At 37.9% G+C, this 14,347-nt stretch overlaps 1 protein-coding gene across 1 annotated transcript; it reads left to right on the plus strand.

Annotated features, from left to right (window-relative positions):
• The first annotated feature begins 176 nt into the window (after positions 1-176).
• LOC140852784 (uncharacterized) lies at positions 177-4,059 on the plus strand. Its single transcript, XM_073246290.1, has 2 exons — positions 177-2,940; positions 3,444-4,059. The coding sequence occupies exons 1-2, from the start codon at positions 192-194 to the stop codon at positions 3,815-3,817; spliced, it is 3,123 nt and encodes a 1,040-aa protein (XP_073102391.1). The 5' UTR covers positions 177-191; the 3' UTR covers positions 3,818-4,059.
• Positions 4,060-14,347: the final 10,288 nt, after the last annotated feature.

The following is a 14,347-nucleotide window of genomic DNA, read 5'->3' on the forward strand; positions in this document are numbered from 1 at the left end:
CATCTTTCCTCAGTTTATTTTTTAGAGACCCACAACGCTCGCTAAGCCTGACTAAATAGAGACTCCTCCAATCATCAACCGGCCAAGAAATCCTATTATAAAGTCTGCATGCTAGCTCTTAGAAGGTCATCCAAATTAAGCTTCCCCCAAGTTATCTTATTCATTCTTTTCCTCTCAACTTCCTAGTGTACATGGGTTGTCTCTGCAACTCAAAGAGGTCATCTTGGTGGTCCTGTCTCATGCATGCCACTCTTCTACTCTTATGTCATATTTTGATCCCATCTCCCCAATTTCCTGCCATCACCAGCAGTGCAACCTCCTTGGTGGCCAGGAATAACAGCAGAAGCGGGAGTGACCACTTGGCTCTCATTTCATTCAAGTCTAATATATATAATGATCCATTTGGGGCTCTGTCCTCCTGGGACAACAAGTCGCTTCATTTCTGCCAGTGGAAAGGTGTCACGTGTGGCAGTCGGCACCCTCAGAGGGTCATTGCTCTGGACTTACCCTCTCTTGGCCTAGCTGGCACCATATCACCATCCATAGCCAACCTCACATTCCTCCGCAGACTGAGTCTCCAAGAAAACGAACTCAAAGGATCCATTCCACAAGAGCTTGGCCTTGTGCATCGGCTGCGATATCTCAATCTAAGCCTGAATTCTCTGGAAGGACAAATTCCATCCAGTCTTGGAAACTGCAGACAGCTAATTACACTTGACCTACATAAGAACCTTCTCAACGGCATCCCAACATCTTTCACCAACCTCTCCTCTTTGGAATCCCTCCGCCTGTCCAGCAACAGGATTACAGGCGGCATCCCTCCTTGGTTAGGGAACCTGTCCTCTGCCGCCAATATTCGTCTTGCAGCGAACACCCTGTCGGGAGCCATTCCATCTTCCTTATGCCGTCTACCCTCTCTTATTGTCCTCGCTGTAGGACTAAACCAGTTATCAAGCTTGATTCCTCCCTGTCTATACAATCTCTCAAGTATCGAGGATTTGAGTGTGGGATATAATAGTCTCAGAGGGACTATCCCATCTGACATAGGCAGCACTCTTCCCCACCTCAGTTGGCTCGACATGGCCTTCAATCAGTTCACCGGACGTATCCCTTCTTCATTATCTAATGCTTCTGGGCTGTATTACATTCAGCTCCAAATGAACAATCTCCGTGGAGAAATCCCATGCAACCTTGGAAACTTACAGAACCTGTCAGCCTTGAGACTTTTTGGGAACCAACTAGCAGCCAGGGAGGCCAATGATTGGAGCTTCCTCACTGCTCTAACCAACTGCAGCAAATTGACATGTCTACTAATCGGCAACAATAATCTCGCTGGTGTGTTACCCAATTCCATATCCAACCTCTCCACAGATATCCAGGTCCTTATTTTTTCCAATAACCAGATATCTGGAAGCCTTCCTTCAAATATAGGGAACCTGAAAAACCTGATGGTACTTGGCATGGATTCAAACCTTCTCACAGGTAATATTCCTGCCTCTCTTGGAAATCTTAATGCACTGCATGTACTGAATATGTCTCACAACAATTTTCTCGGCCGAATTCCACCTTCACTCGGAAACATTAGTCAATTGAATTGGCTCGATCTGCACGGAAACAAATTGAGTGGAAGCATTCCAACCCGGCTTGGAAACTGCAAGAACTTGCAGTCTCTCTCTCTCTCTGACAATCAGCTTACAGGCACTATACCCATAGAGATTCTTAGCCTGCCTTCTCTATCCTTAGGCCTATACTTATCACACAATGCATTACATGGGCTCCTACCTTCCGAAATTGGCAACCTGATAAATGTCAATAACCTCGATATTTCTGAGAATAGATTGTATGGTGAAATCCCAGATAGCATTGGCAAATGCGTGGTCCTTGCAAACCTCGATATGAGTGGTAATGTTTTTGAAGGGATCATCCCGACATCATTGGGCAATCTAAAAGGCCTTCAACTTCTGGACCTCTCAAGCAACAACCTATCGGGGCATGTACCAGGATATCTCCAAATATTTCACTCGCTCCAATTTCTAAATCTCTCTTTCAACAGCTTTGAAGGCGAGGTTCCGTTAGACGGGGTCTTTGCAAATATGAGTGCATTTTCACTCATTGGGAATCCAAAGATCTGCGGTGGCATCCCTGAACTGCACCTACCACCCTGTTCCTCTGCCCAACCAAATGGGACAAAACACAGAGCTGCTATCTCGGCAGTGATCATCACAGTTGCCAGTGGAGTTCTAGGTTTGACTTTGATTCTCTTCTTCATTTTACTTTACTCGACACAAAAATCAAGAAAGAGACATCCATCCATGGCTACCTTGAGAACAGAACTTATTAGAGTCTCCTACGCCGAATTTGTCAAAGCAACTGATGGGTTTTCTTCAGCAAATCTGATTGGTGTTGGGAGCTTTGGTTCCGTATATAAAGGGGTCATGGAGTGGGATGATGAAAAGATGGTTGCTATAAAGATACTGAACCTTCAGCAGGAGGGGGCTTCAAGGAGTTTCATAGCTGAATGTGAGGCCTTGAGGAGCATCCGTCATCGGAACCTGGTCAAAATCATAACTGCGTGCTCTGGTGTTGATTTTAGAGGTAATGATTTCAAAGCATTGGTTCTTGAATTTATGGAGAATGGAAGCCTGGAACAATGGTTGCATCCAAAACTGAATGAGCGATTCTCGATGAGGATTTTGAATTTAGAACAGAGAGTGAGCGTAGCCATTGATGTGGCTTCTGCACTGGATTACCTTCATCATCATAGCCCAGTGCCAATAGTTCATTGTGATCTCAAGCCGAGCAACATTCTTCTGGACGATGACATGGCTGCCCATGTGAGTGACTTCGGGCTGGCAAAGTTTCTCTCTGAATCTACTAACTCATTCTCCATATCTGCAAGCTTGGTGGCAATTAAAGGATCAGTTGGATATATTGCTCCAGGTGAGACTGCACGCACAATTTTTCTACTTTTCATTTTCTAGTTTTCTCCAGGTGAGCAGCTAAAGGCAAACAGAAAGCTAACAGGTACAAAGAAATATAAGCGGCATTGCCGTTGTTTTAACATTATTCATATTTGAATCTAATACAGCATTCTCCATTTGCAAATTATATGTAATTGAAAATCGATGTGCAAATCTTATTTAACTCATGATGGTCCCATTGATATTAAGCTTCTATTGTGTGGACTCCCGGTTCTTGAGTTTGAGTTTGATCATTTTCGAACATCCACTCGTGCGTTAAATAATGTGGCTCATTGATTATATTACAACATATTTCCACCTTATGATGTGAATGTATGCTTCTAATATAATCTTTGGGTGGCATGGAGACATGATCCATTTCTTTGTTTTGTTTTCCTAGCGAAACATTATCTTCAATGGTTAATTATGTTTTTGACATAGTGTTTGTACAAACACATAACCTTGTTTGAAAATGAATCTCAGAGTACGGTTTGGGAAGCGAAATATCAACTCGAGGAGATGTGTACAGCTATGGAATACTTCTCTTGGAGATGTTTACTGGAAAGAGACCCACCGATGAAATCTTTAATGAAAGCCTAGATCTTCATCAATTTGTTGAGACGGCCTTTCCTACTCAAATTATGAACATCATAGATCCGCAATTGATACGAAAGGAAGAGTATGAAATTGTCCATGACGTACGACAAAGCTCTAAACGATACAAGATACTAGAGTGCTTAATTTCAGTGATTAGCGTTGGGCTACAATGTTCCAACAGATCACCCAAAGAACGAATGCATACAGGAGATATTGTAAAAAAATTGACTGCAGCGACAGAGATAATTGGCAGGGTCTGAAGTCATAAAGAATGGTCCACAAATATTAGTAAGACATTATGAAGGCTTACATAAGCATACCTTATATAGCTGCTGTTACTTCCATAAGCCGCATGTTCTTGTTGTTGCTTCTTGCGCTCCCTCTTTCGATCTGTTTTCATTTTTTGTTTTGCCTTTTTTTTTTTTTTGCCTGCTTTCGTTTGACGGGGTTCTCTTTGGATCCTCTACCATCACGAGGCCAACAAACATCGGGATGAACTGTTCCATGGATTTGTAATGAATCTTATCATAGTTGAACATGTCCTGTTTTTCCTTTGATATATCGGGGAGGGCATTTTGTGATTTGTATGCTTTTGTTGAGCAAGTCTTGTCATAGTTGAACAAGTCCTGTTGTTCTTGGGTACACTTATTTAATTGACTGCTTCGTATTGTTATTAATGATTGTTTTTTGAGAGAAACAAGGAAGAAGTAAGTTACTTCCCCGTCATGAGAATTGCATTAGATAATTTAATGTATTACACAAGAAAGAGTACTTAAAAGAAAAGATGGGGCACTTTTACGTAATGAAGAAGTCCTATCAAAGCACCTAAAAAACTAGACCCCAAGTAAAAATGCGGACACTCAAAATTAATTCCCCTCCTATACTAAAACAAGGAAAGTAGACAGTGTTTTTGTCCACCTAAGAACAGTCGATAACCGACTGGAAGACAAGGTCCCCAGAAGCTCGTTGCGTCGTTCACCATCCCTGCGGACGTATGGTCCCCTCCAGCTCCATGTTTGCGAGCTCCTATCCCTTGTAAGATTTACCAAGTTGCCTTAAACCGCTTTTGGTTGAAACCTGAATTTTCGTTGGTTGCGTTCCCTCCGCAAACACCAACACCCGATGGCAAAAAAACTTTCTATAGCAAGGAAAAGTTAAGAGATGGTTGTATGCTTTCTCCAAGCATCCCATACTTCCATGTACCTCTTAGGAAATTGAGGAACTCTGAAGTCTTTGAAGAGTGATCACTAGAACATCTTGGAGTAGTTGCACTGTGGAAAGATACGGTCTATTATCTCTCTATTTTCACCACGGAGAGAACAGTGATCTGACAATGCCAGTTCCTTCTTCATGAGATTTGAAGTTGTCAGTATTTTATCGAAGCAGCTCAGCCATGCAAAGAGCTTGATCTTCTTCAGCACTGGTAATCTCCAAAAGAAATTACCAAGAGGGGAGATTACCCCACCATACTTAGGGAACAAATAGCATTTATTAACAGTGAATGTTCTTGCAATGCTCCATTTTTAGAGCCAACGGTCTGGATTGTCGCTGACACTACAACAAAATAGATCATTAGTGATGAATAATTTTTATCACTAATAATATATTTTTATCGTTAATATTTAGTTATAAATAATCACATCGTTGATAATATTTTACGATGAAAAAAATATTTCGTTGCTAATAAAAGTTATCTGCGATGAATAATTTTCGTCGTTAAAATATTTTAGATGAAAAATTTTAATCATAAAAAAAAGTATTTGCGACGAATAATAACGTCGCTAATAAATAAAAAATTAATAGCGACGAAAATATTTTCATCGCTATTAATTTAATTAAAATATTTTTTGAAATAAAATTTTTAAAAACTTTTAGCGATGAGAAATTTGCATCACAAAAAATATTTTTTGTAATGAAAATTTTTCGTCGCTATTAATTTAATAATAATTTTTTTAAAAATTAAATTTAAATAATATTAGCGATGAAAAACTTACATTGTAAATATGATAATTTCTGACGAATATTTCTGTCGCTAATAATTATTTACGATGAATAATTTTTCACCATTATTAATTATATATAAAATTTTAATAATTTTATATTTATTAAAAAAATTAAATTATGGTACTAAAATATTTTTGACAATCAATATTTCATCAAAAATAATTCCCTCGCTAATAATTTAAATATATATTTTTTTAAAAAAATAATATATGAATATATATTTTTAATTTATATCTATAATATTTTTTATAAATTAAAAATAAAAAATAAAAATAAAAAATTTATATAATAAATCGATAAACAAATTTTATTATTTTATTATATTAAATTAAAATTATAAAAAATTTAAAATAAAAATAAAAAATACACCAAGAAGCCGTCAAGTGTTGGCATCTGGAGAACGAGCTGGGGAAGGAGAGCGCTCGAAAGAGCTCGGACTGGCCTGCTGCTGCCTCATCAGCTATATCATCTACTCCATCTACGCCATCCACTCCATCATCTGAATTTAGAGCTGCTGATACTCGTCGACGCGTGCAGCCAATTTCTAAGCTCACTGCTCAGCTTGCTGTCGATCCACGGTAGCTTGCTGTCGATCTTCGACAGCCTGCCTCTGCACCTCCGTCAGTCGAGCCTCACACGCAGAATGGATGTCAGCCCTAGATGACCATGAGGATGAGGGAGTAGTGATCCCATACTCTAGACCCCTAACATAACGGGGTCTAGTGCCAAGCATCCGATCACAGATCTCATCATCTGTAAGTGCGATCGAGTCCTCAGGGGTAGGCTAGGATCTCATGTCTGTCATACGGTCCTGAAAATTAAAGTTATAGCTATTTTAATTTTATAATAAAAATTAGATTGAAAATAAAAAAATAATTAAAAAAATTTATAAAGAGCTCCTGGCTCCCCGTCGTCCACTCCCCTGACCGTCGCTGGTGGATCCGCTTGTAGATATCGACCCTACCAGGAAGCTCCCCACTCTCAGCATCTCTCTGTAATTTGAAAATTAATTAAAAATTTTTTAAATAACTAGAGAATTATATGCTAATTAAAAATTAAAAATTACCTACCTTGTGCTCTTTGTGACGAGCGAATGACCTCGAACCCCCATAACATGGTACGGTCTATCTTACCCGATTCACAGTATTCTAGGCACATCTTCTCGGTACAATTACCAATAAAATTAGTAGATAACAAATTTAATTTAAGAATAAATGATTCAGTCATTAAATTTTAAAAAAAAGAAGAAGTTTGGATGTGTAACCTGATATGCCGGATCCTCGTAATGCCGGCATATAACAGTCCAATCCTCTATAGTGATACTGTCATAGGACTGCTGTCGTGCTGCCTCCTCTCCATGATCCTGCACCACATGATACTAATGCTGATGCATATGATGGCGATAATCTTTGAAACACAATGATAAATGAGTGTCCATGGCTCGCCTCACACGATCCTCCTTAAAATCAATAATGTCGAATACACCCTGCCAATAACAAATATTAGAAAAATACTATGCAAATTAAATATTCACAATAAAAAAATTATTTTATCTGTAAGTGGGTATAAAAAATCTCTCTCGGAGTCGGTAGAACGTGACATCAATCGAAGAGCATCATGAGGGCATAGCTGCGGCATATGATGCCCAACTCAATCTGCCACGGCTCGTAGCCGACTGATATCTCGATACGGAGACGCTATCCTAGGTGCTCGCATCTCCAACACTCTAGAGCGAGGTTCTTCGATGGACCTCACCCTCACCTCACTATTGATGAAGACTGACCTGAAACAACAATAAATAAATCATTAGTATGATAGCTATCCAAATAAAAGAATCAAATTTTATTATATAAAAAGTATAATAATACTACTCGGATCCATCTCACTAGGACTTGCCTCACTGAGACCCACCTCACTGGGACCTGCCGGTGCAGGACCCTTTGACAATAGAGCCGGTGCGGTAACGGAGATCGACGAAGGCGCCTCAACCTCCGAAGTAGACTGTGAACGTGAATATCGTCGTCTGTCTCCTGGTACCATATCTATAATAATTGATATATAAATGAATATAATATTGAATAATAATAATAATAAATAAATTACATTCTAATGAATACAATTATATCGCATACTATTATTGCAAGAGAAGATTGAACGAAGAATATAAATCTACTCATCAATATTCATATCTTCCTAGATATGTAGATCCTCCTCTGAATCACAATACTTGATATATGTGTCGTCTTCTTTCTCATCGTCATTTATTAACTGATCATCGCCCTCCGACTCATCAGGATTAAATACAAAATCAGCTTCAACTTCGTTGGACGGTAGATCAGCCCTATTCAAGGATGCCGTTATAAGTTCTTCATCAATAAAAAGCTTGGCTAATTTTGTTCTTTTTGTGGAAAAGCTTCCTCTTCATGTAAATCTAAATTTTTATCCGTCTCTAATCAGGTTGGTACGTCATATACATCTTTAGGTATTATTTTTTATACAACATACCAATTACCTCGATACTTTAGATCCTTCAAATATATTACTTGTTTCGCTTGAGTTGCTAATATATACGGCTTATTCTGGTACCATATTCGTGCAAAATTTACACTAATAAAGTGTGAATCGATATGAATATCAATTTTTTTATTACTAATATCCCACTATTCTCACTAAAATAAGAATACAGAATTACTAGATCCATACTTCAGTTCTATGATATCTACCAGTATACTATAATATTCAATCTTTTCTTCTCCTTCATATCTTATTGTAGCAATCCCACTATTCTGGATCTATTATTGCATCTCAAGCTTCCTTGTATGAAATCTCATTCCTCCAATGATACAGAATGCGTAGTGATTAATTCTTCGATCGGGATCACATGCTAAATCGTACAATTCATCGATCGCACCCAATTTTTTATTGAAATACTTATGTTTCATCTGCACCATAACATAAAAAATTATGTTGGTTCCAATAATATTATTTATAATTAAATAAATAATATATCATTAATACAACTTACAAGATCACCAAATCATTTTGCAAATTTTTTCCTATATCGATCATCAACATCCGTATTATTCTCTCTACATAGGATACTCTTGTGCTCACTGCAATAAGTTATGATTTTCAACTTTACATCGATATGAAAAAATTACTTAAAATATTAAACAATATGCTAAGATGGTACTTACTCAATGAAATCTTTAATTTTTTCATAATTATATAGAACGTATAAGTGTGCCTTGGATAGCTCGTTCACATCCATAAATTTATATATCCTTGTACCAATAGGTCGAACCATTTATTAAAATATAGACAACGTTGATTCATTATCATTCCATTCACAGTCTACGTTACGATCTGTACGATTGAATCTTATTTCGATATTATCAAGATACATTGAGCAGAATGTGGCACACTCCTAGCTACATATATTTCCACTATAGACCCTTCAGGCTTTGCTTTATTACGCACATACTTTTTTAAGGTACACAAGAATTTATAAATAAAAATAAATTTAAATTTTAAAAATATATTTACATCTTATAAGTGATATGATAAAGTACGTATAATTTTTTTATCTATCAACAGGATACATCCATCGATAATGTACCGGTCCGATCAAAAGAGCTTCTTTTGGAAGATGAACAGCTAGATGCACCATAACATCAAAAAATGATGGTAAAAAAATTTTTCTAACTTACAAAGAATGAGAACGATATCCTTCTCAGATCTCTCAAGTAAGTTATTCTTCAATTTTTGGCAATACAGTTCTCGAAAGAACACTCTCAGCTTAATCAATGCAGTTTGAACATCACCACCCAAATAACCACGTATGACCACAGGAAGCAAACATTGCATCATCACATGGGAGTTATGGCTTTTCATACCAGAGATATTGCCGTTGTTGTTTTCAATACACCGTGATACGTTTGAAGCATATGCATAAAAAAAATTTATGATTTTAAACCATCCACAGAAATTTTTTTTTTCCTCACCAAATAGTGAATAACATGCAGGTGGCATAAAAAATCTCTCATCTCGATGAACTAAATGCAACTCCGATCGAATTCTTATTTTTTATAAATCAAGGTGAGCTTTTGTACCATCTTTTATTTTTTCTGAGATGTTCAATACAGTATCGATGATATTATCACAAATATTTTTTTTAATGTGCATTACATTCAGATTATGATGAAGTAGTAGCTGCTTCCAATAAAGTAGTTCGAAAAAAATACTTGGTTTTGTCCAATTCAGCTCAGCTTCAGTATGCTTTCGCTTGTATGTCCTCGATGGTTTTCTAAATTGGATGTTTTTAATGACTTCAAGTTATTCTAAAATTTTTGCTCCACTTAACTCCTTAGATGGCGGACATCGGTCGGACTTACCATCAAAATATTGATTATAACGGATCCTCCAAAAATGATTATAAGGAGAAACTGCCGATGACCCATGAAATATATTTTTCATCTGTGCTTTAAATGTAATGAGGAGCATCCCTATTGCATATTGGACATGCAAGATATCTTTTGGTGCTCCATCCAAATAAGTTTTTATATGCACAAAAATCATTTATGGTCCATAGAATCGAAGCATGCAACTTAAAATTACTTCGACTCACAGAATTATATGTCTATATCCCGTCTTCTCATAGCTCCTTCAAATCATCTATTAAAGATCATAGATATACATTAATTTCATTACCTGATGCTTTCGGATCCAGAATCAACAATGACATAAAAATAAATGATTCTTTCATGTACTTTCAAGGTGATACATTATATACAACTAGCATCACAGGCCACATGCTGTAAGAGGTACTCAGATTGTCAAAGAGATTAAATCCATCTATCGCTAGATCAAGTCGGATATTGCGCGAGTCACTCACAAAGTATGGATGCTTTACATCAAAATCTTTCCATACTAAAGAGTTGGTCGGGTGGCTAAGTATGTTCTCCTTTAGAACCCGCTGCTCATAATGCCATCTCATTTCTTCAGCTGTCTTTGTGGACATATACAACCTTTGAAGTCTTAGAATCAATGAAAAATATCTCAAAATCTTTTGAGGTATCTTCTTTGCTTTTTTATTATCGATTTTGTATCTAGGCTCACCGTATTTTGGATATTCAGTTGCTTGTTCATTATCCTTATAAAATAATATACAATCATTTTTACAGGCATATATAGAAATATAGCCAAGTCATAATTCCCGCATATATATTTTTGCTTCAAAAATATGATTTTGAAAGTCTCTCTCCATCAGAAAGAGCTGTTTTAATCAATGTAAAAATTTGATCAATGACTTCTGACTCCATCGATTCACGATTTTAATATGAAGCAATTTTATCAAAAACTCCAACTTAAAAAATTTTGTACAATTTGGATAGAGTGGCTCTCATGCATTTCTTACAAGCTTTGCAAACTGTTTAGAATTCTCTTCTACCTCAAGTCGGATATTATGTTCATGATCAGAATTGCTTTCAGATGTAGTAGTACTCATGCGTATATTTGAATGAGCACCCTGATGTAAATCATCAAATAATTCTCCTATACCACTATGTTCGATAAGTCAAGCAGCATCACTATCATCTTTAGTATCGTCATCATCGTACACCACTTCATTCGGATCACCTTCTCCATGCCTTATCCAACAAGTATACTTTTTATCCATACCATAATGTAGCAGATGTTCCTCAACAAGTATTGTGTGACGATATACCATATTGACACATCTCTTGCACGGATACTTTATCTAACTAGTACTGTCAGCTTTATGCCATGCAAACTCAATAAAATCTCGAACTCCTTTTTGATATTTAGAGAAAAAAATACCTCTAGCATTCATCCAATTTTTGTTGATATCCATCTAACAACAAATACAAAATCATTAACAAGCAAAAAAAAATTCAGTGGTATTCTGGATCCAGATCTGAATTTCGATCTGAATCACGATCCGAATTCTGACCAAAATCTCGATCCAGATCCAGACATGGATCACTTTATACAAAACAACACATATTAAAAAATACAGACTGAATAGTAACACAAAAAATATTTTTTCATCAATTTAATAAAGTAAAAATGCATGATCCTATCCATTTCAAATCATTACTAACAAGTGTGGTCCTATCCCTTTCAGAAAAATAATAATTTTATTATTATTATTAATAAATTTTATCTTATTTTTATAAAAATTTCAGCAGCATCTCTCTATGGTTCTCCAAGTATACGATGTGAATATGGTGCCTATGCACCCTATCCACCATATACCCAGAGAATAATGGATAGATAACTACTGAATACCACATAATAAAATAAAATATCAATTATTAACAATAATAAGATTATTACTTTTTTAAAAAGTCTGAATACGGGATATCCAAGAGTCGAACTCGATGAAGATCGACTCTTGAATGAAAATCTATGGCTCAATGCAATTTAACTACCATCTTTGAACATACATTCGAAGATAGATTTCTAATTTATCAAAAAAGAATAACTCCACATTAAAATTTTTTCATCAAAAATTTTAATAATTTTTTTTCTAAAATAAAAATATTTTTTATATTTAATTATAATAAATAAAAGTATATAAAATAGTAAATAAAATAATTAAATTATAATAAGTAACAGCAATATGCATTATATTAGTAAAATAAAAAATAATTAATCAAATAATTAAATAATTTCAGCAGTAACACTAAAAAATTTTGCAACAAATATAATTAATCAAATAATTTTTTCGACCCCGACCCTATCTCCCCCGACCGTCGGCCGCCCCCTCCTTGGCCAGTCTCCATCGGCCGACACCCTCCTTGGCCACATCTCCCCTGGCCGCCAGCGGCCTTATCCCCTGCCCCGTCTCCTTTGACCGCCGGCAGGCCCCCTCCCCAATCCCGTCTCCCCCGACCACCCCCTCCTCGACCCCATCTCCGCCAGCCGACACCCTCTCTGGCCCCATCTCCCCTGGTCGCTAGTGGCCTTGTCCTTGACCCCGTCTGCTTCGACCACCAGTAGGCCCCCTCCCCGACCCCATTTCCCTCGATCGCCGGCTGCCCCCTCCCTAGCCCCGTCTCCGTCGGCCGACACCCTCCCTAGCCCCGTCTCCCCCGACCGCCAGTGGCCTTATCCCTAGCCCCGTCTCCTTTGGCCGCCGGCAGGCCCCCTCCCCGGCCCCGTCTCCCCTGACCGCCAGCCGCCCCCTCCCCGACCCCATCTTCGTTGTTACTGGCCGCCCCCTCCTCAATCCAATCTTCTCTTTTTCTTTTTTTTTCTTTTTTTCCTTTCTTTTCTTTTCTTTTTTTCTTTTTCCCCCCTCCTTTCTCTCTTCCCTTCCTCCCTCCCCACCACCCCCTCTCCGGCCCCATCTACCCCGGCTGCCGGCTCGATCTCAATCGTCGCTGGCTCGATCACAGTAGCCACCGGCCCACCTCTGGCCCCATCCCCACCAGCCCCCCGGTGGCCCGAGAAAATAACAAAAAAAAATCCTTACCTTCGGCCCGATCTCACTCGTCGTCGGCCAATCTTTACCGGCCCATCTCTAGCCCCATCCCCGCCGCCCCCCCGGTGGCCCGAGGAACATCAAAAAAAAAAAAAAAATCCTTATCTTTGGCCCCAGACCCCATCCCGTCGGCCCGATCTCAGTCGTCGCTGACACCCTCCCCGCCGGCCCATCTCCGGCCCCATCCCTGCCGGCCCCCCGATGGCCCGAGAAAATATCAAAAAATAAATAAATCCTTACCTCCGACGACGGACAGTGATGGATGGGAAGTGACAGGACCGCGGATGGTGACGAACGGCAATGGCGGATGGCGGATGGACGTGGACGGCAGCGGACGTGATGGTGGTAAGCGACGATGGGGAGAGTGGGGAGAGCAGAGAGGGGGAGGGGGGGAATAGATTTCGCACGAAATGGGGGGCAGGGGAAGAAGATAGGTTTCGCACGATGGGATGTGATGGGATGCAAACTATTAGCGATGAAAATTTTCATCACTAATAATCAATTTTCATCACTAATAATTTAGAAAAAAATTATTTACGATGAAACAAAATATTTCATCATTAATAACAGTATTAACGATAGAAAATAATTTTTATCGCTAATAATTTTTATCAAAAAAAATATTATCTCGCTAAAAAAGTTTTCCCATCAAAAAAAATTATTTATGATGAAAAACTTTGCATCGTTAATTAGATTATTAGCGACAAAAAAAGATTTTCGTTGCTAATAATTCCTGATGAAAAAAATTGCCCCAATTTTTCAAAAGATTTACGATAAAAATAAAATATTTCATCATTAATTATCTTAGTAGCAACAAAAAATAATTTTCATCGCTAATTATTTTTTATTAAAAAAATTTGAATGGATATTATTTTACTATTTATATATATATATATATATTCTAAAATTTTTCTCCAGCAACTTGATGGGCTTTAAGGCTTCAATATTACTTTTGAAAATTGAGAACACCACCGTTCATTAAAAGCCAACAGGTATAGAATCCAGCTAAGAGAGGAGAAAAGCAGAGGTTGGGAGGTCGAAGAATGGAGACGGGATCCAATGAGGATTGGGCTGCAACATTGTTCATCCAGCCCAAAACAAATGCAATGGCCTAGAAGCATGGCCCAAAGGACAGAAACCCACCCCGATATAAGTAGGTCTAGATTTTGTATAAGATTATGGTGTAAGCAGACCAACTTAACTAACATGTTAAATAATTAATCATATCAAACAGATTTGAGAATCCACAGATTTGAGATAAGTAAGTCTAGATAGAGTA

This window comes from Elaeis guineensis, chromosome 12 (genome assembly GCF_000442705.2).
Source record: "Elaeis guineensis isolate ETL-2024a chromosome 12, EG11, whole genome shotgun sequence".
In the NCBI taxonomy this organism is placed as follows: Eukaryota; Viridiplantae; Streptophyta; class Magnoliopsida; order Arecales; family Arecaceae; genus Elaeis; species Elaeis guineensis.